The 22,199-nt window shown below is 38.0% G+C and overlaps 1 protein-coding gene across 3 annotated transcripts in view; it reads right to left on the bottom strand.

Moving 5' to 3' along the window:
- Gphn (gephyrin) overlaps positions 1–22,199 on the bottom strand; it is a 447,337-nt gene that overhangs the window by 84,541 nt on the left and 340,597 nt on the right. For all 3 annotated transcript variants that reach the window (XM_052185596.1, XM_052185597.1, XM_052185595.1), the window contains one exon: positions 4,663–4,800. In XM_052185596.1, the coding sequence (XP_052041556.1) occupies positions 4,663–4,800 (138 nt within the window). The remainder of the gene's footprint in view (positions 1–4,662; positions 4,801–22,199) is intronic.

The following is a 22,199-nucleotide window of genomic DNA, read 5'->3' on the forward strand; positions in this document are numbered from 1 at the left end:
TCATATAGGTTATAAACATCTAACTAAAATGTCTAGGTCTAATTATATGCTTTGGGGTATTAAAAATGACTGTGTTGGATCCAGCTCAAAGGCTGAATGTTAACTTGGTTATTATTTTTCATCATCATTTCTGGAAATACTTGACAAAAGCTAACCACTCATGCAGAGTTTATTAATTGGGATTGATCTGCTCTGAGGAAGAGAGGAGAACAAATCAGGGAAGGCAGTTTTCTCCTGGTAGAAAATAAAACAGTTATTTTTAAAATATTTCTTGAAATTTCTGTGTGAATGTGACTTGGAACGCAGAATTTGATTTCTCTAAGAAACCAATGGTAAGTGAAAGGCCATTGAAATTACAGGGACCACTCTTCCTTTCTTCTTGTTCCTCATTTGATGTGTAGATTATGTTCTGGAAAGACTCAGTGAAGCAGTATTCGGCAAAACCAGAACGGGGAAGTGGGAAGGGGTGGATGGGAGGACAGGGGGAGAGAAGGGGGCTTACGGGACTTTCGGGGAGTGGGGGGCTAGAAAAGGGGAAATCATTTGAAATATAAATAAAAAATATATCGAATAAAAAAAAGAAAAAAAAAGAAATTACAGGGAACTAGGACTGGTTAGTTAATTTTTGTTATGAATGTATTAAAATTTTTAACAACCTGTTAAAATTTGTATTTCCAATACAATTTTTATTTCCCAAATATATCTTGGTTTGCATTACTATCAATAAGTAACTGAATGGTCTATATTTAATAGTAAATATTTTCAATATTGTCTTCTGAAATAATTTTTGACAATTTCCTTATTCTATTGAGTTTCCTAACTTTTATTTCATTTAGCAGAGAGTAAAATAAAAACAACAGAAAATGTTAAAACTAAAAGAATGTGAGTCAAAGATGTAGGATAAGTGGAAGCTGTTTAAAACTATTATTGTCGAAGCAGGGCCCGGACAAAGGAGTTTTAGAATATGGCACCTACTATTTCACTAATTTCAGGTCTTTTAACATCATTTGTTATGCCAGCTACCATTATTAAAAATATTTTAATGTTGGACCAGGAGAACCATTATGTAACAAAAAGAATGTAAGTCTTGATACCTTACTTTTATTCCTTTTCTGCTTTTGAGCCTGAGTTTACTTGTAGAAAAATTAGTGTTGTATACCTATTTTCTAATGTTCCTTGCAGTATAAACACACAAGTTTTAAGATTCTATAAATAAAACTCTTTACTCAAACATGTATTTCTTTGTGTGTGAATATATGTGTCTGGAATATATGTGTGTGAATGTGCATGTTATCTGGAAGCAAGAGGATAGCCTTGGGTGGTATTCCTCAGAAGTTATTCACCTTGTTTTTTTGAGACAGGATCATTCATGAGGCCCTGAAGTTCACCAAAAAGGGTAATCTGGATGGCCACTGAGTCTCAGGGATCTGAGCCTCTCCATCTTCCCAAAACTGGGTTCACAAGCTTGTTCAACACACCTAGCTTTTTATGTGAACGTTGAGAATTACATTCATATCCTCATGCTTGCACAGTCATCATTTTACTGATGGAACTATTACCCCAAACCTAAAATTATTACTTTGTGATGTTCTTGTCTTTATCAAAATCACTAAGAACCATATTTCATCTGGAATTATCAAGTAGAGAGAATATCGGAGAAGTGTATGGATGTATCTCCTGTCAATTAAAAAAAAAAAAACCATGGCTTTTAGGAATCTCCAGCATGTAACAAGGACACAGTCTCCACTATGTTCATAGAAGCCTTATTTATAATAGCCAGAAGCTGGAAAGAACCCAGATGTCCCTCAATGGAGGAATGGATACAGAAAATGTGGTATATATACACAATGGACTCAGCTATTAAAAACAATGAATTCATGAAATTCTTAGACAAATGGATGGAATTTGAAAATACCATCCTGAGTGAGGTAACCCAATCACAAAAGAACACAAATGGTATGCACTCACAGATAAGTGGATATTAGCCCAGAAGCTTGGAATACCTAAGACACAATTTATCATATCAAATGATGCCCAAGAAGAAGGAAGAACAAATTATGGATACTCTGGTCCTTCTTAGAGGGGGGAACAAAATTCCCACAGAAGGAGATACAAGGACAAAGTGTGGAGCAGAGTCTGAGGGAAGGACCATCCAGAGACTGCCCCACCTGGGGATCCAACCCAGATGTTATTATTGATGCCCACAAGTACTTGCTGACTGGAGCCAGATATAGCTGTCACCTGGGAGGCTCTGCTAGTACATAACAAATACATAGGCGGGGGGTGGGGGGGCACACATAGCCAGTCATTGAACTAAGCACAGGGTCCCCAATGGGGGAGCTAGAGAAAGGATCCAAGGAGCTGAAGGGGTTTGCAGTGCCATAGGAGGAGCAACTATATGAGCCACCCAGTACTCTCAGAGCTCCCAGGGACAAAACCAATCAACCAAAGAGTACACATGGAGTTGCCCATGGCTCCAGACACATATGCAGCAGAGGATGGCCTTGATGGACATCAAAGAGAGGAAAAGGCTCAATGCAGCAGTGTGGGGGGATGCTGGGACTGGGAAGGGTAGTGGGAGAGGGTTGATTGGGGAACAGGGGGAGGGGAGATGGGTTATGAGACTTTCAGGGGTAGGGAACCAGGAAAGAAGACAGCATTTGAAATGTAAATGAAGAATATATCTAATAAAAAACGTTTTAAAAAAAAAGGAAAGGGTAAAATAGAAGGTGGGCTATCTGGAAGGCAGAAAGAATTCTGCGATAGAGCCAGGCATAGGATTTACCCAGGCAGATGTGACAAGAAGGATGCATGGTATCTGTGCACAGATAACCAGCCATATGACAGAATGTAGGTTAAAATAAAAGGGTTATTTTAAGTTATGATCTAGTAATAAGAAGAGCCTATCTATATGGCCAAGGTATTTGTACATATATTTTATATCTGAGTGTTATTTCTGGGACCATGGATGGGGCTGGGAGGAAGAACCAGAACCAAATTTCTACAAAGTACAAATTTTTGGGAGGTGGGGTTTGATCACAAGTGAAGTGCTCAGAAGCTTAGTCTGCTGGAAAACAATGTCAAAATATAATTTTTCAGGCTATTAGAAATGGAAATTGATTAAACACTTACTACAGTGTTAATGTTTAACACTCCCCAAAGGCCCAAGTGGCACTGTGAGAAGTAGTGGACTTTCTAGAGAGATTTTGCAGGATACTTCTGGCATTGTGGAGGGCATGCCCATAAGGGAATTGGGCAACTTTGGTCTCTTCCTTTTCTTCTTACATTTTGTTTCCTGGCTTAAGAGGTAAGTTGTTTGTTCTGTCAGTGACTCTTGCCATGATGTGATACCTCATTAGAGACTCAAAGTTCCAGGATCATGAATTAGAATTTCTTAAGGATAACTGGCATAATGATGCATGCCTTTTAACCCAACATTCAGGAGGCAGAGGCAGGTGGATCTCCATGAGTTTAAGTTCAGCATGGATTACAAAGTTCAGCCAGGGATACACAATGAGACACTATTTCAAAAAAACAAAAACAAAAACAAAAAACAAACAAACAAACAAACCACCATTACCACCTCTCCCAAACCCCCACCAATAACAACGATAACAAAAAACAAAAACAAAAAAGGCCAAACAGGCATTTTTTTTCTAAATTAATTATGTCAGGTATTTTTTGTTACATTGACTGAAAGTTGATTAAGGCAATAACATTTCCACTATCTTTTCATAAACTATTCTGAATGCCCTACCCTACTGGACTAGGAGTAAAAAACCAGGATGGTATGTAAAACAGAAAATAGATCAGAGTAATTACTAAATGATCCAAGAATAAAGTACGTTATTTTTAGCTATAGATGCTTCTTAGCAAATGCTATATCCCAATAAATCACTGTTAAGTTGAAAATATTAATTAAAAATGCATTTAAATGGACTATGGTGGCATATGCCTGTAATCTTAGTACCTGGGAGACTATTGCAGGAGAATTGCATATTGAAAGCCAGCCTAGGCTACACAGCAATATCTTACCAAAAAGGCGAGAAACATTTGATATCTAATCTATTCTATATCATAGCTCAATTATTTGATACATGATTACCCTGGGTATGTGACAAAAGCAAACTGCAAGCTTGCTTTTGAACCCAGGATTATAAGACAATATCACATCACACATTACTAGTCCCAAATCATAAAAACAGACAATGTCCACAAAAAACATAATTTTCTAGACACGTGCTACTTTTAGACCTTTAAACAGCTGAAGTTAATCAGAAACTGAATGCATTTCCTAAAAAACCATTTGTAACAATGGTTACAAGACATGGTTACAAGTTATTTTTAACTCCTAACACAGAAGTTATCCAATGGACTCAGAATTACCTTACTTTTCTTATTTAGTGCTTACAGCACCATCTTTATGGTATAGACCTGGTATTTTGGATAAAAAGCACAGACGGCCCTTCCATATTTTATGAAGTGAAAAAAATTTAGTATTTTATACTGATTATTAAGTAAATCCTAGTTTAATAGAATATAGAAAGACGAAAGAAGATTCTGATGTTGATAATGGAGAGTCAGCACTGCCCTTTAGGAACTGGGGCATTCATGCTGCCCGAGTCACTCAGAAGACAAAGACCAAGACAAATATGAAAGTACCTCGGTAATTGATGATTTCTGTACCAAGCACCGGAGTCATCTCCAGAACTGTAATGAAGGCTTTGTCCATAGACGTCAGAGGAAAAGGAGACATGCGATGTCTTCTAGCCACCTTGGTGATATCTACAGCACTGTGACCTAAACAGAAGACAGTTAACTGAGAATAAGGCACTCAAACACCAATTAATAAGGAAGAATGACTTTAAATACCTAAACTTTCAATTTCTGGGTCCTGACGAGCCACTATTTCTCCTGTAGCTGACACATGCTTGTAGAGGATTAAATAAAATTAGAAATGTTATATATAGCATGTACCAAAATTATAAAATTTAATGATACTGGTAGATCATTGAGTGTTTACTATGAGTCAAGTAATCTTATAGTAAGGTGCTAATACCATTTTTTGCAGGTGAAGAAAGAAGCTTAGATGGGATTTATATTTTTGCCTAAGTCATACAGCTAGTGACAGAAGAGCCAGGATATAAACCTAAGTAGTTTTGGCTTTAGGTTAATATTTTCAGACATTAATGAACTAGTTGGTAAAATGAATTCATTTAAGATTTACTGGAATCATTCTTTTTCCTGTAAAAAGTCATGGAAGATTATATGTGCTATCTACTTTGGCATTAATGTTACACATACAGAAAACTATTTATAACTCTGATATCAACTTCTACCCTCCACTTTATATTTGTGTGTTATCTAAGAGCTAGTAGATTACATATTTTTCCAGGCTAGTAATCATCTAATACTTACTTGAATATGTAACAGACAAGTCAAACCTAAAATTTTCAAAACTAAGCTCTTAAAATTTCTAACCTCCTTTATCACCCACTGGATGTTTCATTATCTTCAAAGTTTCAATTGAATGAAAATTCTTTTTTTTTAAACCAGTTTTATACCTGGGCAAAACATTCTTGAGACATTCTTGAGTCTTCTCTTTCTGTTAAAACTATACCCAAACTAACTTTAAAATATAGCTAGAGTATAATCATTACTTCCATGGTGACTATAACAGCTGGAACATCATTTGGGTTTTGGTACCTGGTTTCATTCTACCCTTGTTCCATTGTTGTTTGTTTACCACATGGTTATGTAATCCTCCCCCCCCCCCCCCCCCCCCCCGCCGCCGAGACAGGGTTTCTCTGTGCAGCTCTGGCTGTCATGGAACTCACTCTGTAGACCAGGTTGGCCTCGAACTCAGAAATCCACCTGCCTCTGCCTCCCAAGTGCTGGGATTAGAGGCGTGTGCCACCACTGCCTGGCTTATGTAATCCTTTCTAAGATGCGACATATGCTTATAACTTTCAAAGACTTGGAATTTCACATTATAATATTGGCTAGTGCCTATGAAGCCAATAAACCATCACTCTCATTCTTTATATTTCTTTTTTTCTTAAAGATTTATTTATTTTATGTATATGAGTATACGATTGCTCTCTTCAGACACACCAGAAGAGGGCTTCAGATCCCATTACAGATGGTTGTAAGCCACTATGTGGTTGCTGGGATTTGAACTCAGGACCTCTGAAAGAGTAGTCAGTGCTCTTAACCACTGAGCCATCTCTCCAGTCCACTCCCATTATTCTTGTCTTCTAACATTTTTGTGTTCACTGTGCTCCAGCCATACTAGTTTCTTTCTTTTCATGAATTGTGTCAAGCGTCCCTCACCTTAGGGCTTGTGTGTTTGCTGTTTTTCCTTGAACCATTTTCCTTCAAATATTATACTGCTACCTAGCCCATATTTCTTTTAGTGTTTTGCTTGCATCACCTCATCAGAAGGTTTTATGAATACTCTCTGTATAATAATACATGTTATCATTTTATTCCATTTCCCTACTTTACTACACATATAATACATTGACATTTGTAGCCATATATCTATAGTACATAAAAGTAAATATTTGTTGATGTAAAAAATTGAATCATTTGATAATGGAAGCATTTCTTTCTGTGTGTGCAAGTTTATTCAGGTAGATGAATGTGCATGCTTTTATGTATGGAGAATCTTAGGTGTTATTCCTTAGGATGCATCTACCTGGTATTTTTTGTTTTGTTTTGTATTATTTTTTCTTTTGAGGAAGTCTTTCATTAGCCTGAGAATCACTGAGTAAGCCAGAGCTGGCTGATTAGCAAGCTCCAGGGATTGGCCTGTCCCCATTTCTCCAGCACTGGGATTACAAAGGCACTACTGGGACCAGCTTTTTTTTTTTTTATACATGGGTTCCTGGCATGAAACTTGTCTTTACATTTGCAAGAAGTAAATTTATGAAGTAAACCATCTCCCTAGTCCCAAAGGCAGATTACTTGATTGTTACATCTTCATGTATGAATAACTTAGCTTTACCATTGGAACCCCCAAATCTTTGTGGAATGAAGAATAATGAGAAAAGAGAAATTACAAGCACTACTGGTCTTCTAATTGGACACACATTCCCCTTTTTTTCTTAGCCAGTTTTTGGCTGGGAGAGGTCTTTGATGTAATGCTGACAGCAAGATGGAAGAAATCTCTGGGAGAAGATATTTTATTACAACTACTAAGATTAAAAGAAATCTTTCCAAAAGAAGCTTTTATCCTGTCTTCTATCTGGAACATATTAGGTTACGTGGAGGTATTGTGTTCATTTTTTAACCATGAGGATGTAAAGAGTGAGACCCTTTTGACATCCTCAAATATTTAAAGTGGTTGAATAAACAAGACTGGAATAATGGCAATATCAGTGGGCATATTAACCTGGAAGTGGAATTTGATAGGAGTTATACTCCTAGACAGAAACCCAGGCAACTAATGACTGATGGAAGAATAACTAACCTCTGCCAAGGATAAGTTCCCTTAGTGGTTACTCCATACAAAGGGTTCTACCTTGCAACCAAAACCAAATATGAACTCAGCAGGCTGTATTTATATATCTATGCACTTATACTTTCACTTTTAACTAGGGAATTTACTTACAACTGGCATGATGGGTCAGGTTTATGCTCATCTGTTTGTACTATAGGAATAGAAACATGGGCCTAGTGAATGGTACCACCCACACTGGGCTGAGTTCTCAAATGTCAATTAATAAGCAAGAAAATCTCTTAAAGACATACCCACAGGCCAATACAATTCTCAATTTAGGCTCTATTATCATATGTTTTCTATGTTGTATCAAGTTGACAGAGTCAACTAAGAAATAGAAAACACAATTTTCTATAAGCAAACTGTATTTTATGGTTCCAAATGAATTCTGATAGCTATCTTACAAATGAATATTAATGGTCTGAAAAAAATTCCGGAGAAGCTATGTTGAATTAACTCAAACTACAAAACAAGTCAGACATAAACATATTTGAATATTGATGTAAAAATACTCAATACAATTCTTGCTAACTGAATCCAAGAATATATTAAAAATGATCATTCACCACAATTAAGTACATATCAAATTGGAGAGGAAGAAGTCAATTATCACTATTTGCAGATGATCTGATAGTATACTTCAGCAACCCAAAAAACTCCACCAGAGAACTCCTACAGCTGATAAACAACTTTAGCAAAGTGGCTGGATATAAAATTAACTCAAGCAAATCAGTAGCCTTCCTATACTCAAAAGATAAACATGCTGAGAAAGAAATTAAGGAAATGACACCCTTCACAATAGCCACAAACAATATAAAGTATCTTGGTGTGACTCTAACCAAACAAGTAAAAGATCTATATGACAGGAACTTCAAGTCTTTGAAGAAAGAAATCCAAGAAGACATCAGAAGATGTAAAAATCTTCCATGCTCTTGGACTGGGAGGATCAAAATAGTAAAAATGGCCATCTTGAGCTAGGATTGGCGGTGGTGGCGGCAGCAGCAACAGCAGCAGTGGCTGGTCCAGAGGAAGGGCCATCAGCAGTGGAACCAAGCTGACAGGGTCCAGGCAGATCCTGTGCCCACGACTACTGGCCATCACTGGCCAGCCAGGCTGCAAGCAGCGGCCGATTTACAGCACCTTTCACCACGCAGAAGCCACATCAGAACTCTGCCTCCTGCCAGTCAGTTACAAGAGACTGGCCTCCATCTTGGTTCTCCGACGCCAGAGAGATCAGACAGACTGAGGTACGCAAATACAACCCGAGACCAACATCGACCGGGTCTAAGCCCGACGGGCGTTGGCCTGCACCCAGGCCCTGGGCTGCCACCAGTGTGCAAACCCAGCCAGGAGGTTGTTTGCATGCTTGCGCATGTGTGTGTGTGTGCGTGCTTGCGCGCGCGCAGCCGCCATTTTGCCTACGGGAAGCCAGAGAGTCCTAGCAGGCAAAACTGGAACAGGCTAGCCCGAGGCGGACATAGCAGGGGTCTCAGACAGTCAGGCCCGGGACTGCCCCCAGGCCCTGGGCTGCTCAGTGGGCCATCTGTGTGCCGACCAGGCCAGGAGGTTGTTAGCCCAGCAGACTCTCCCAGCACTCTCAGGGAGCGCGCGCACGCTGCCATCCTGGCCACCTGACAGACCCAATTAACACTCACAGCTGAGGGGAACTTTGCTTGGACATTGGCCTGCCAGGTTTTTGCCTAGACTCAGGGCCTGAGCAGCGAGGCTAGGCTTGTGCGCACCAACCCGGTTGGGAGTTCCGCTGGCCATCAGAGTGATCAGCACCCAGAAAAGGTCCCTGCAGCATACACCCCTCAGCACTCCCTGAAGGAGCAAACAGGCACCATCTGGTTCACAGACACAATCTGGGGCAAAACACACTAGGGCTGCAATGGTACCCAAGAGGAGGACAGCAAATCAGCAATCTGCAACAGGGGAAACCCTGCCATCCAGTGTTGCAGAAATAGCCCTAGAGCCTCTCAGGAGGCTGAAACACCAGCCAGAGACAAGACCAACTAGCTCCAGAGAACGAGATGGCAAAGGGCAAACGCAGGAACGCTACTAGCAGAAATCTAGGCAATATGGCAGCATCTGAACCAAACTCTCCAACATCAGCAAGTCCTGGTTATGCCAACACACCAAAGAAACAAGATATGGATTTAAAATCACTGTTCATGATGCTGCTAGAAGAACACAAAAAGGACATAAATGAATCTCTTAAAGAAATGCAGGGGAACATGAATAAGCTAGAAACCCGTATAATGGAAACACAAAAATCTCTTAAAGAAATGTAGGAGAATAAGGCCCAAGAGATAGAAGCCAATAAAGAAGAAAGGCAAAAAAAAAAAAACCTTAAAGAAATGCAGGAGAACTTGCATCAACAGGCAGAAGTCATGAAAGAGGAAACACAAAAATCTCTTAAAGAATTACAGGAAAACACAAACAAAGAAATGATGGAACTGAGCAAAACCATCCTGGATCTAAAAACAGAAGTAGAAACAACTAAGAAATCACAAAGGGAGACAACCTTGGAGATAGAAAACCTTGAGAAGAAATCAGGGGCCATAGATGCAAATATAAACAACAGAATACAAGAGATGGAAGAAAGAATCTCAGATGCTGAAGATACCATAGAAACCATTGACTCAACTGTCAAAGAAAATGCAAAATGCAAAAAGCTTGTATCCCAGAACATCCAGGAAATCCAGGATACAATGAGAAGACCAAACCTAAGGATTATAGGTATAGATGAGAGTGAAGATTTACAACTGAAAGTGCCAGCAAATTATCTTCAACAAAATTATGGAAGAAAACTTCCCCAACTTAAAGAGAGAGATGCCTATGAATATACAAGAAGCCAACAGAACTCCAAACAGACTGGATCTGAGCAGAACTACCTCCCGTCACATAATAATCAAAACCCCAAATGCACTAAACAAAGAAAGAATATTAAAGGCAGTAAGAGAAAATGGCCAAGTAACATATAAAGGAAAACCTATCAGAATCACACCAGACTTCTCACCAGAGACCATGAAAGCTAGAAGATATCATGCAGACTCTAAGAGAACACAAATGTCAGCCAAGACTACTATACCCAGAAAAACTCTCATTCACCATAGATGGAGAAACCAAGATATTCCATGACAAAACCAAATTTACACAGTATCTTTCCACAAACCCAGCTCTGCAAAGAATAATAGGAGAAAAACTCCAATACAAGGAGGGAAAATACACCCAGGAAAAAGCAAGATAGTTACCTTCCTTCATAAAACCCAAAAGAAGATAACCACTCAAATATAAAAAGAACATCAAAAATGACAGGAAGTAATAATCACTATTCCTTAATATCTCTTAACATCAATGGACTCAATTCCCCAATAAAAAGACATAGACTAACAGACTGGATAAGGAAACAGGACCCTACAATTTGCTGCATATAGGAGACGCATCTCAGTGTCAAAGATAAAAACTACCTTAGAGTAAAAGGCTGGAAGACAATCTTACAAGCCAATGGTCACAGAACTTTAAATTCTGAACATCTATGTGCCAAATGCAAGGGCACCCTCATTCGTAAAAGAAACTTTACTAAAGCTCAAAGCATACACTGCACCTAACACAATAATTGTGGGGGACTTCAACACTCCACTCTCCTCAATGGACCGATCAGGAAAACAGAAACTAAACAGGGACACAGTAGAACTAATTGAAACTTTGGACCAATTGGATTTGACTGATATTTATAGAACATTTCACCCTAAAGCAAAAGAATATATCTTTTTCTCAGCACCTCATGGTACCTTCTCCAAAATCAACCATATAATTGGACACAAGGCAGACCTCAACAAATATAAGAAGATGAAACTAATCCCATGCCTCCTATCAGATCACTATGGTGTAAGAGTGGTTTTCAATAGCAACAAAAACAACAGAAAGCCCACATACACTTGGAGGCTGAATAATACTCTACTCAATGACACCTTGGCCAAAGAAGAAATAAAGAAAGAAATCAGAGACTTTTTAGAATTTAATGAAAATGAAGGCACAACATACCCAAATCTTTGAGTTTTGAGAGGAAAACTCATAGCCCTGAGTGCCTCCAAAAAGAAAATGGAGAGAGCATACACTAGCAGCTTAACGACACACCTGAAAGTCCTGGAACAAAAAGAAGCCAATTCACCCAGGAGGAGTAGAAGACAGGAAATCATCAAACTCAGGGCTGAAATCAATCAATTGGAAACAAAGAATCAACGAATCCAGGAGCTGGTTCTTTGAGAAAATCAACAAGATAGATAAAGGGGGTTATAACAACAGAAACTGAGGAAATCCAAAAAATCATCAGATCCTACTACAAGAGCCTATACTCAACACAACTGCAGAATCTGGAGGAAATGGACAATTTCCTTGACAGATACCAAATACCAAAATTAAATCAGGACCAAATAGATCATCTAAACAGTCCCATAACCCCTAAAGAAATAGAAGGAGTCATAGAAAGTCTTCCAACAAAAAAAAAAAAAGCACAGGACCAGATGGCTTCAGTGCAGAATTCTATCAGACCTTCAAAGAAGACCTAACACCAATACTCTTCAAACTATTCCACAAAATAGAAACAGAAGGAACACTACCCAATTCCTTCTATGAAGCCACAATTACACTGATACCAAAACCACACAAAGATCCAACAAAGAAAGAGAATTTCAGACCAATTTCCCTTATGAACACCAATGCAAAAATACTCAATAAAATTCTTGCCAACCGAATCCAAGAACACATCAAAACGATCATCCACCATGATCAAGTAGGCTTTATCCCAGGGATGCAGGGTTGGTTCAATATACGGAAATCCATCAATGCAATCCACTACATAAACAAACTCAAAGAAGAAAACCACATGGTCATTTCATTGGATGCTGAAAAAGCATTTGACAAAATTCAGCATCCTTTCATGCTTAAAGTCTTGGAAAGAACAGGAATTCAAGGCCCATACCTAAACATAGTAAAAGCAATATACAGCAAACCGGTGGCCAGAATCAAACTAAATGGAGAGAAACTTGAAGCAATCTCATTAAAATCAGGGACTAGGCAGGGCTGCCCCCTTTCTCCTTATCTTTTCAATATTGTACTTGAGGTACTAGCTCGGGCAATTCGACGACAACATAAGGAGATCAAAGGGATACAAATTGGAAAGGAAGAAGTCAAACTATCATTATTTGCAGATGACATGATAGTCTACCTAAGTGACCCAAAAAACTCCACTAGAGAACTCCTACAGCGATAAACAACTTCAGCAAAGTGGCAGGTTATAAAATCAACTCAAGCAAATCAGTGGCCTTCCTATACTCAAAGGATAAGCAGGCTGAGAAAGAAATTAGGGAAATGACCCCCTTCACAATAGCCACAAACAGTATAAAGTACCTTGGGGTGACTCTTACCAAACATGTGAAAGATCTGTATGACAAGAACTTCAAGACTCTGAAGAAGGAAATTGAAGAAGACCTCAAAAAATGGGAAAACCTCCCATGCTCATGGATCGGCAGGATCAATATAGTTAAAATGGCCATTCTGCCAAAAGCAATATACAGATTCAATGCAATACCCATCAAAATCCCAACTCAATTCTTCACAGAGTTAGAAAGAGCAATTCTCAAATTCATCTGGAATAACAAAAAACCCAGGATAGCTAAAACTATTCTCAATAGTAAAAGAACTTCCAGGGGGATCAGTATCCCAGACCTCAAGCAGTACTACAGATTAGTAGTGTTAAAAACTGCCTGGTATTGGTACAGTGATAGGCAGGTAGATCAATGGAATACAATTGAAGACCCAGAAATGAACCCACACAATTATGGTCACTTGATCTTTGACAAAGGAGCTAAACCATCCAGTGGAAAAAGGATAGCCTTTTCAACAAATGGTGGTAGTTCAAGTGGAGGTCAGCATGCAGAAGAATGCAAATTGATCCATTCTTATCTTCTTGTACTAAGTTCAAGTCCAAGTGGATCAAGGACCTCCACATAAAACCAGACACACTGAAACTAATAGCAACGAAATTGGGGAAGACCCTTGAGCACATGGGCACAGGGGAAAATTTCCTGAACAGAACACCAATAGTTTATGTTCTAAGATCAAGAATTGACAGATGGGACCTCATAAAATTACAAAGTTTCTGTAAGGCAAAGGATACTGTCAAAAGGACAAAATGTCAACCAACAAATTGGGAAAAGATTTTTACCAACCCTACATCCTACAACCCTACAATCCTACAGCCCAAGACCTTCAAGGGCTAATATCCAATATATACAAAGAACTCAAGAAGGTAGACTCCAGAGAGCCAGATAATCCTTTTAAAAATGGGGTATAGAGATAAAGAATTTTCACCTGAGGAATATTGAATGGCTGAGAAGTACCTAAAGAAACGTTCAAAATCCTTAATCAGGGAACTAACTGCAAATCAAAACAACCATGACATTTCACCTCACACCAGTCAGCATGGCTAAGATCAAAAACTCAGGAGAAAACAGGTGCTGACGAGGATGTGGAGAAAGAGGAACACTCTTCCACCGCTCGTAGGGTTGCAAGTTGGTACAACCACTTGCAACTGGAAATAAGTCAGGCGATTCCAGAAAAGTGGGTATGATACTACCGGAGGACCCCATTATACCACTCCTGGGCACAAACCCAGAGGATTTCCCAGAATGTAATAAGGACACATGTTCCATTATGTTCATAGCAGCCCTATTTATAATAGCCAGAAGATGGAAAGAACCCAGATGTCCCTCAATGGAGGAATGGATACAGAAAGTATGCTATATTTACACTATGGAATACTACTCAGCTATTAAAAACAATGAATTCATGAAATTCTTAGGCACGTGGGTTCAACTGGAGAATGTCATCCTGAGTGAAGTAACCCAATCGCAAAAAACCACGCATGGTATGCATTCACTGATAAGTGGTTATTAGCCTAGAAGCTCGGAATACCCAAGAAACAATTCACATATCAAATGTTGCCCAAGAAGAAGGAAGGAATGGCCCCTGGTCCAGGAAAGGCTCAGTGCAACAGTGTAGGGGAATACCAGGACAGGGAAGCAGGAAGGGGTTGATTGGGGAACAGGGGGAGGGAAGAAAGCTTATGGGACTTTCAGGTAGGGGGGATCCAAGAAACGAGAAATCATTTGAAATGTAAATAAAGAACATATCAAATAAAATAAAATACATTTTATTTAATATGAAGAGCTACTTGAAACAATCCCTCTAAAATCAGGGACAAGACAAGGATGCCCATTCTCCCCATATCTATTCAATATAATATTCAAAGATCTAGCTACAGCAATAAGACAACAAAAGGAGATCATGGGGATACAAACTGGCAAAGTCAAGGAATCACTATTTGCAGATGATATAATAGTATAGAGAAGCAACTGCAAAAATTCTACCAGAGAATTCCTATAGCTTCAGCAAAGTGGCTGGATATAAAATTAACTCAAACAAATCAGTAGCCTTCTTTTATACAAATGATAAACAGGTCGAGAAAGAAATTAGGGAAACAATTCCCTTCACAATAGTCACAAATAATATAAATACTTTTGTGTAACTCTAACCAAACAAATGAAAGGCCTGTATGACAAGACCTTCAAGTCTCCTAAGACAGAATTGAATAATACCTCAGAAATTGGAGAGATTGCCCAAGCTCATGGATTTGTAGGATTATTAACATAGTAAAAATGGCCATTCTACCAAAAGCAATCTACAGATTCAATGTAATTCCCATCAAAATTCCAACACAATTCCTCACTGACAAGGAAAGAGCAATCCTCAATTTCATATGGAAAAACAATAAACTCAGGATAGTGAAAACAAGTCTTAACAATAAAAGAATTTCTGGAGGAATCACCATTCCTCATCTCATGTTGTACTACAGAGAAACAGTGCTCAAAAGTTCATGGTATCGATACAGAGACACAGGTCAATAGAACTGAAGACCTAGAAATAAACCTATACACTTATGGACAGTTGAATCTTTGACAAAGAAGCCAAAAACTATACACTAGAGAAAAGAAAGCATCTTCACTAAATGGTGCTGGTCTAACTGGCAGTCTGTATGTAGAAAAATGAAAATAGCTCCATATTTGTTATCTTAGACAAAGCTCAAGTCCAAGTGGATTAAAGATCTCAACATAAAATCAGATACACTGAATCTAATAGAAAAGAAATTGGGAAAGAGCCTCAAACTCACTGGCAAGGGGGACAGATTTCGTAAACAGAATGCCAAAAGCTCAACCTCTAAGATCAAGAATTGACAAACTGCACCTCATGAAGCTAAAAGGCTTCTTTAAGGGAAAGCACATAGTAGGACAAATCATCAACCTATAGACTGGGAAAAAAAATTCACTAACCACACATCCAATAGAGCACTAATTTCCAAAACCAAGAAGCTAAACTCTAAAATACCAAACAACCCAATAAAAAATGGTAGGTATAGTGCTAAACCTAAAATTCACAACAGAAGAAATTTACATGGCTGAGACACACATAAATGTTATAAGTCTTTAGTGATCAAGAAAATGCAAGTCAAGACGATCATGATATTCTATTACACATTAATCAGAATGGCTAAGATCAAAAAACTCAGGTGACAGTGTATGTGGTCGAGGATGTGGAGAAAGAGGAACACCCCTCCATTGCTGGTGGGATTACAAACTGGTACAACCACTCTAGAAATCAATCTGGAAGTTCCTCAGCAAATTGGAAATAGATCTGCCTGAAGACCCAGCAATACCATTCTTTGGCACATACCCAAAAGATGGCCCACCATACCACATACCACAGACACATATTCTACAGTGTTCATAGTAACCTTATTTGTATTAGCCAGAAGGTAGAAACAACACAGATGTCTCACAACAGAAGAATAGATACAGAAAATATGGTTCATTTACACAATGGAATACTATTCAACTATAAGAAAGAGGACATCATGAGTTTTGCAGGTACATGAATGGAACTCAAAAAATATCATTCTCAGTGAGGTAACTCAGACCCAAAGACATGCATGGTATGTACTCACCAATAAATGGATAGTAGACAAAAACGTATAGAATACCTAGCATACAATTCACTGAAGTCAAGAAGGTTAACAAGTAGAAGGGCCCAAGTGAGGATGCTTAAATCCCACTAGGGAGGGAGAAGAAAATAATCAAGTGAGGCAGAGCAAGGGTGGGACTTGGGTAGGAGAGGGGGAGAGAGGGTGGGGAAAAGGGAAAATGCTTAGGTATGGGAGTGGCTGGGGGTCCAGCAGAATGAATAGAAATATGTAACCTCAGGGTTTGGGAGGTGGGATGAACCCTCTAGAAAGCACCAGAGACTTGAGAGGTAAGAGACTCTCAGAACTCAAAGGGAGGAACCTTAGAAGAAATGCCCAACAGTGGTGAGAAGGAACTCAGAGTCCACCTCCAGTAGCAAGACAGGGTATGAAGTGGAGGAATAGGGTTGCCATCCCACAGTCAAAAACTCTGACCCAGAATTGTTCCTGTCTAAAATAACTGCAGGGACAAAAATAGAGAAGAGACTGAGGAAAAGGTGGTCCAGTGACGGCCCAACTTGGGATCCATCTCAAGGGGAGGATCCTAGGCCTTACACTAATACTGATGCTACGGTGTGTGCTTACAGACAGGAACCTAGCATGGCTGTCCTCTAAGAGGGCCAACAAGCAGCTGACAGACAGATGGAGATACTTATACCCAACCAATGGACTGAATTAAGGTAAGGCTGGAAGAAGCTGAGGAGAAGGGTAACCCCATAGGAAGACCAGGAGTCTCAACTAATCTGGACCCATGAGGTTTCTCAGACACTGAGCCACCAACCAGGCAGCATAAATGATCTGAAATGAGGCCCCAACACATATACAGCAGAGGACTGCCTGGTCTGGCCTCAGTAGGAGAAAATGCGTGCCCTGGAGAGTGGGGAGTGGCAGTGGGCATCCTTTTAGAGATAGGGTGGTGGAACCATGTGAGGGGATATTGGGAGGGGAGACAGGGCTGGACTGTAAAAAAGTAAATGTAATAATAAAAACATTACAAATAAATGAAGAAAGGCAGCTTTCAAATTATAGAACTTACTATAGTAGCAACAAATGTCCAGATTCTTCTTGATTAAATTAAAACCTCAAAAGGAAGTTCTATTATTCATAACAATTAATAGGAGTTTCCTAAACTACTTACAGTACAAATCAGTACTTTTAGGTATACTGACACTCTCAAGGAGGAGTCTTGGTCTGTCCTTGTTTATACCCCAGCTTTTAGCATTGCATAGTGTTTGTATTTCTCTTTACAGGCTCTTTTTGAATAGCAGATAGATAGATAACCTAGAACAAGTTTTCTAGGAAATGTAATGAACACAGATTATAGTAACATGCACATTCAATTTAAGCTGTTACAGTGTTGAGTATGTTGAATGTCCTTCTCTGAAGTGGTTCAGAGGTGGCAAGCATTTAATCTTCCAAACAAACCTTTCTAACCAAGGGAAGTTAGTTCCAAATTCCTAGGGAAACACAATGGCAGAATTCATACACTTAGTATTACAAGTCGGTTTTTAAAAACTGTACTTATAATTTCTTATGTTGTCTTAATATTCATGGTTTTACAGGTTTTTTCCTTGTATATTCAAGGTCATGTATCTCACAGCATTTCTAACATAACTTGGAAGGCTCAGATGAAAAGACTGCTTACTGTCTAGGGTTGAATAACAAAAACAAAAACAAAAAGCAAAACAAAACACTGCTGTGAGGTCTGTGCCAGCTTTGCAACTTACACCATAATTCATCATCACTCATAGGATACAATTTCATAGTATATAAAATTCTTCCCTTCTTCCTTTTCAGCATCCTTCTCATTGCTGATAAAATTGGCAATACTGTGGATATGTAAACACATAGTATCCTTTCATATTTTCTTGTTTAGTATGTAATGTTCTTTCTGCCCAGAATAATTTTTCTCTTATTTTTTTTTGTTTCCCTGGGAAATTACTATTCTTCCTTCATAATTTTTTTATTTTTCAATAAAAAATTTAAATAGTGATGAGAACATAGAAAAAGATTCTTAGAGCAAGCCTGAAAGGCTATTTTTGGCTAAATGTGGTATAGCTTTATAGCAAAAAAGACTTATTTAATAAAAAGAAATTAAGAATTAATAAACAGATAGTAATATAAATAATGATTTTTAACATTCTTCCTTATAACATAATTTCAACTTATTAAAAATATAATTAGAAAAGTCTACAATGGCAGTCTTCATGCTAATAACTGATTCAGGCAAAAATCGTCAATGGATACTAAAAGCAGAAGGGAAAAGCTTCAAGCAAGACAAGATACTTATAAAGGATAAAATATATTACCATCAGGTACTTATTAAATACAAAGATAAAAAGTTATTTCTTAGTGAAAAACCTATTTCTGAGTGAAAAACATACTGTCTACCATTTCTGCAGAGTGATCCACAGTAGTATCACTAAAAATGGGACAAATTTACACCATGGCATCACTGACACAATATATTGAAAAGGTCACAACATCATATTTCTGACAAATTGCATAGCAATTAAATCACTGTAAAATATCAGAATACTTAAATTTATATAATTTAGTGATTATATAAAATGAGCCATTATATAAAATTACTGACCTATGCTCTTCATAAATATTGAGACCATGAAAGCAAAGAAAAACATGAGTAATTATTCTAGATTAAAAGAGTCTAAGGGGATATTATTGTTAAACATAATGTATGAATCTGGGTTGAATCAAAGATCAGAACAAAAGAATTATTCTTTTACACATTTGCTACAAAGGACATTATTAGAAGAACTGGAAAAATTTAATAGGAATCAGATTACATAATAGTATTATGGTACTGTTAATTTCTTGATTTTCATAACTGTACTGATGTTATGCAAGAGAATGTCTTATTTCTTCCCATCAACCTCATTTTACACCTACTTTAAATCTACTGAAGCAGGGATAAAGAGGTATCATGTCTGTATTTTCTTTTTTCTTTTTTTTTTTGTTGGACATATTTTTTTTATTCGATATATTTTTTATTTACATTTCAAATGATTTCCCCTTTTCTAGCCCCCCACTCCCCGAAAGTCCCATAAGCCCCCTTCTCTCCCCCTGTCCTCCCACCCACCCCTTCCCACTTCCCCGTTCTGGTCTTGCCCTATACTTCTTCACTGAGTCTTTCTATAACAAGGGGCCACTCCTCCTTTCTTCTTGTACCTCATTTGATGTATGGATTATGTTTGGGGTATTCCAGTTTTCTAGGTTAATATCCACTTATTAGTGAGTGCATACCATGAGTCACCTTTTGAGTCTGGGTTACCTCACTTGGTATGATGTTTTCTAGCTCCATCCATTTGCCTAAGAATTTCATGAATTCATTGTTTCTAATGGCTGAATAGTACTCCATTGTGTATATATACCACATTTTTTGCATCCACTCTTCTGTTGAGGGATACCTGGGTTCTTTCCAGCATCTGGCAATTATAAATAGGGCTGCTATGAACATAGTAGAGCATGTATCCTTATTACATGGTGGGGAATCCTCTGGGTATATGCCCAGGAGTGGTATAGCAGGATCTTCTGGAAGTGAGGTGCCCAGTTTTCGGAGGAACCGCCAATGTCTGTATTTACTTTCCAAGCAATTTAGTAAAGTATGTGCACATTAATATGCAGATAAATATGGCAACATTTAATTGTGGCAAAATATTAGTATCTGGGAAATCTGGATAAAAAGCATCCAGAAATTCTTCATGATATTCTTGTAACATTTTCTTGAGTACTGCATCTGTTATAAAGCTAAACATGTTTACACATTTTCCCTGCACTTAGGTATTAAATAACATTTTCATAGGATTTTCTTTGCATATTGCATTAAGTACATCTACATTTTATATGTCTCTTTTCCTAACTATATTTTAGGTTTCCAAGGGAGAAAGTATCTTAAAATCAAGGACCAAAGATGTTCTGAACATATCATGGTCTAGAATATATCAAATGACAAAAAAGAAAAAAAATGGCTATAGAACATTGTAGGGGAGTACCAGGACAGAGAAAAGTGAGGGGGGTGATTGGAGAATGGGTGGAGAGAAGAGGGCTTATGAGACATACGGGGAGGGGGGAACCAAGAAAGGGGAAAGCATTTGGAATGTAAACAAAGAATATAGAAAAAAAATGGCTATAGAAGCTGAAAAGATGGCTCAGTGGTTAAGAGCACTGACTGCTTTTCCAGAGGTCCTGAGTTCAATTCCCAGCAACCACCTGGTGGCTCACAACCATCAGTAATGGGATCTGATGCCCTCTTTTGGTGTGACTGAAAAGAGTGACTGTGTACTCACATACATAAAATAAGTAAATAAATCTTTTTAAAACAGTTGGCTATATAAGTAAAGAGTATATATAACTTCAAACATTATTGTGGTCAATAAATTTAGTGTTCTTTTTATTTGAATTATAAAAATTTTGATTTTTAAAAGCCAGTTGCACTGGGTGTGATGTTATAGATATGATTCTAGGCCAGCCTGGGCAACACACTGTAACTGTCTTAAAAACAAACAAACAACAACAAAACAAAACACCAAAAAACTGACACACATTTGTCAGTAGGCTCAAAAGTAGGTTTCTCCTATTTTTATATCTTCTTACCTCAACTATTATACTATATATGACATTTTAATGTATTGCTTATTGATACATATATTTTAATAGTTTTATATTATGCATTTATGTTTAGATTTTTATCAAAGTAAACATACTTAAAAAACTTTTTGTGTATGAGTGTTTTGCCAGCTTCCATGTCTGTCTGTGTACCATGTGTGTACTTTGTACCTGAAGTAGCCAGAAGAGGATATCAGATCTTTTAGAACTAGAGTTAGATGGTTTTGAGCTGCTATATGTGTGCTGAGAATTGATTCTGGGTCCTCTGGAAAAGCAGCTAGTGCTCTTAACCATGCAGCCATCTCTACAGTTCCCAAATTAAAAGTGCTTTTTAACTCTATCATTAAAATATCACACTATTTGATATTAGCCAATATATTGACCAGTACCCAGTCAGATTTCTATTTTGTATGCATTCATGCTGCAGGCTAGTGTCATGCCATTTCAGCATCAAGTACTTTACTTAGTCTTCCTTATAAGTAAGATCTAGTGTTGTGACTTCCTTCAGCTTGGCTTGTGATTATCTTAGAAAATTCTCATTTCTCTTTCATGTTTGAAGGATAGTTTTACTGGATGTAATAATGTAGTATTCTTTGCTGAAAGAGTTTTTTTTTTTTAAATCACTTTGGAAATAATAGCTGAACAAATTCTGGTCTATAAAGATCTCCTAATATAACTAATGAGATTCTTATTGGAGCTCCTTTGAATGTGATAATCATTTTTTATTGTTTCTTTTGGGGTTTTGTGTAGCTGGTGACAGTTTGAAAGTAGCATGTCCTGATATGTACCCCTTTGAATTTATCCTAGCTGTAGCTTGGAGTTTAATGTTTTTTTTAAAAAAGATCTATTTATTTATTTTATACAAGGGTGCACGTAATCACTTTCTTCAGACGCACTGGAAGAGGGAACCAGATACCACTGCAGATGGTTGTGAGCTACGATGTGGTTGCTGGGAATTGACCTCAGGACCTCTGGAAAAGTAATGAG

The sequence above is a fragment of the Apodemus sylvaticus genome, chromosome 6 (assembly GCF_947179515.1).
Source record: "Apodemus sylvaticus chromosome 6, mApoSyl1.1, whole genome shotgun sequence".
Lineage (NCBI taxonomy): Eukaryota > Metazoa > Chordata > Mammalia > Rodentia > Muridae > Apodemus > Apodemus sylvaticus.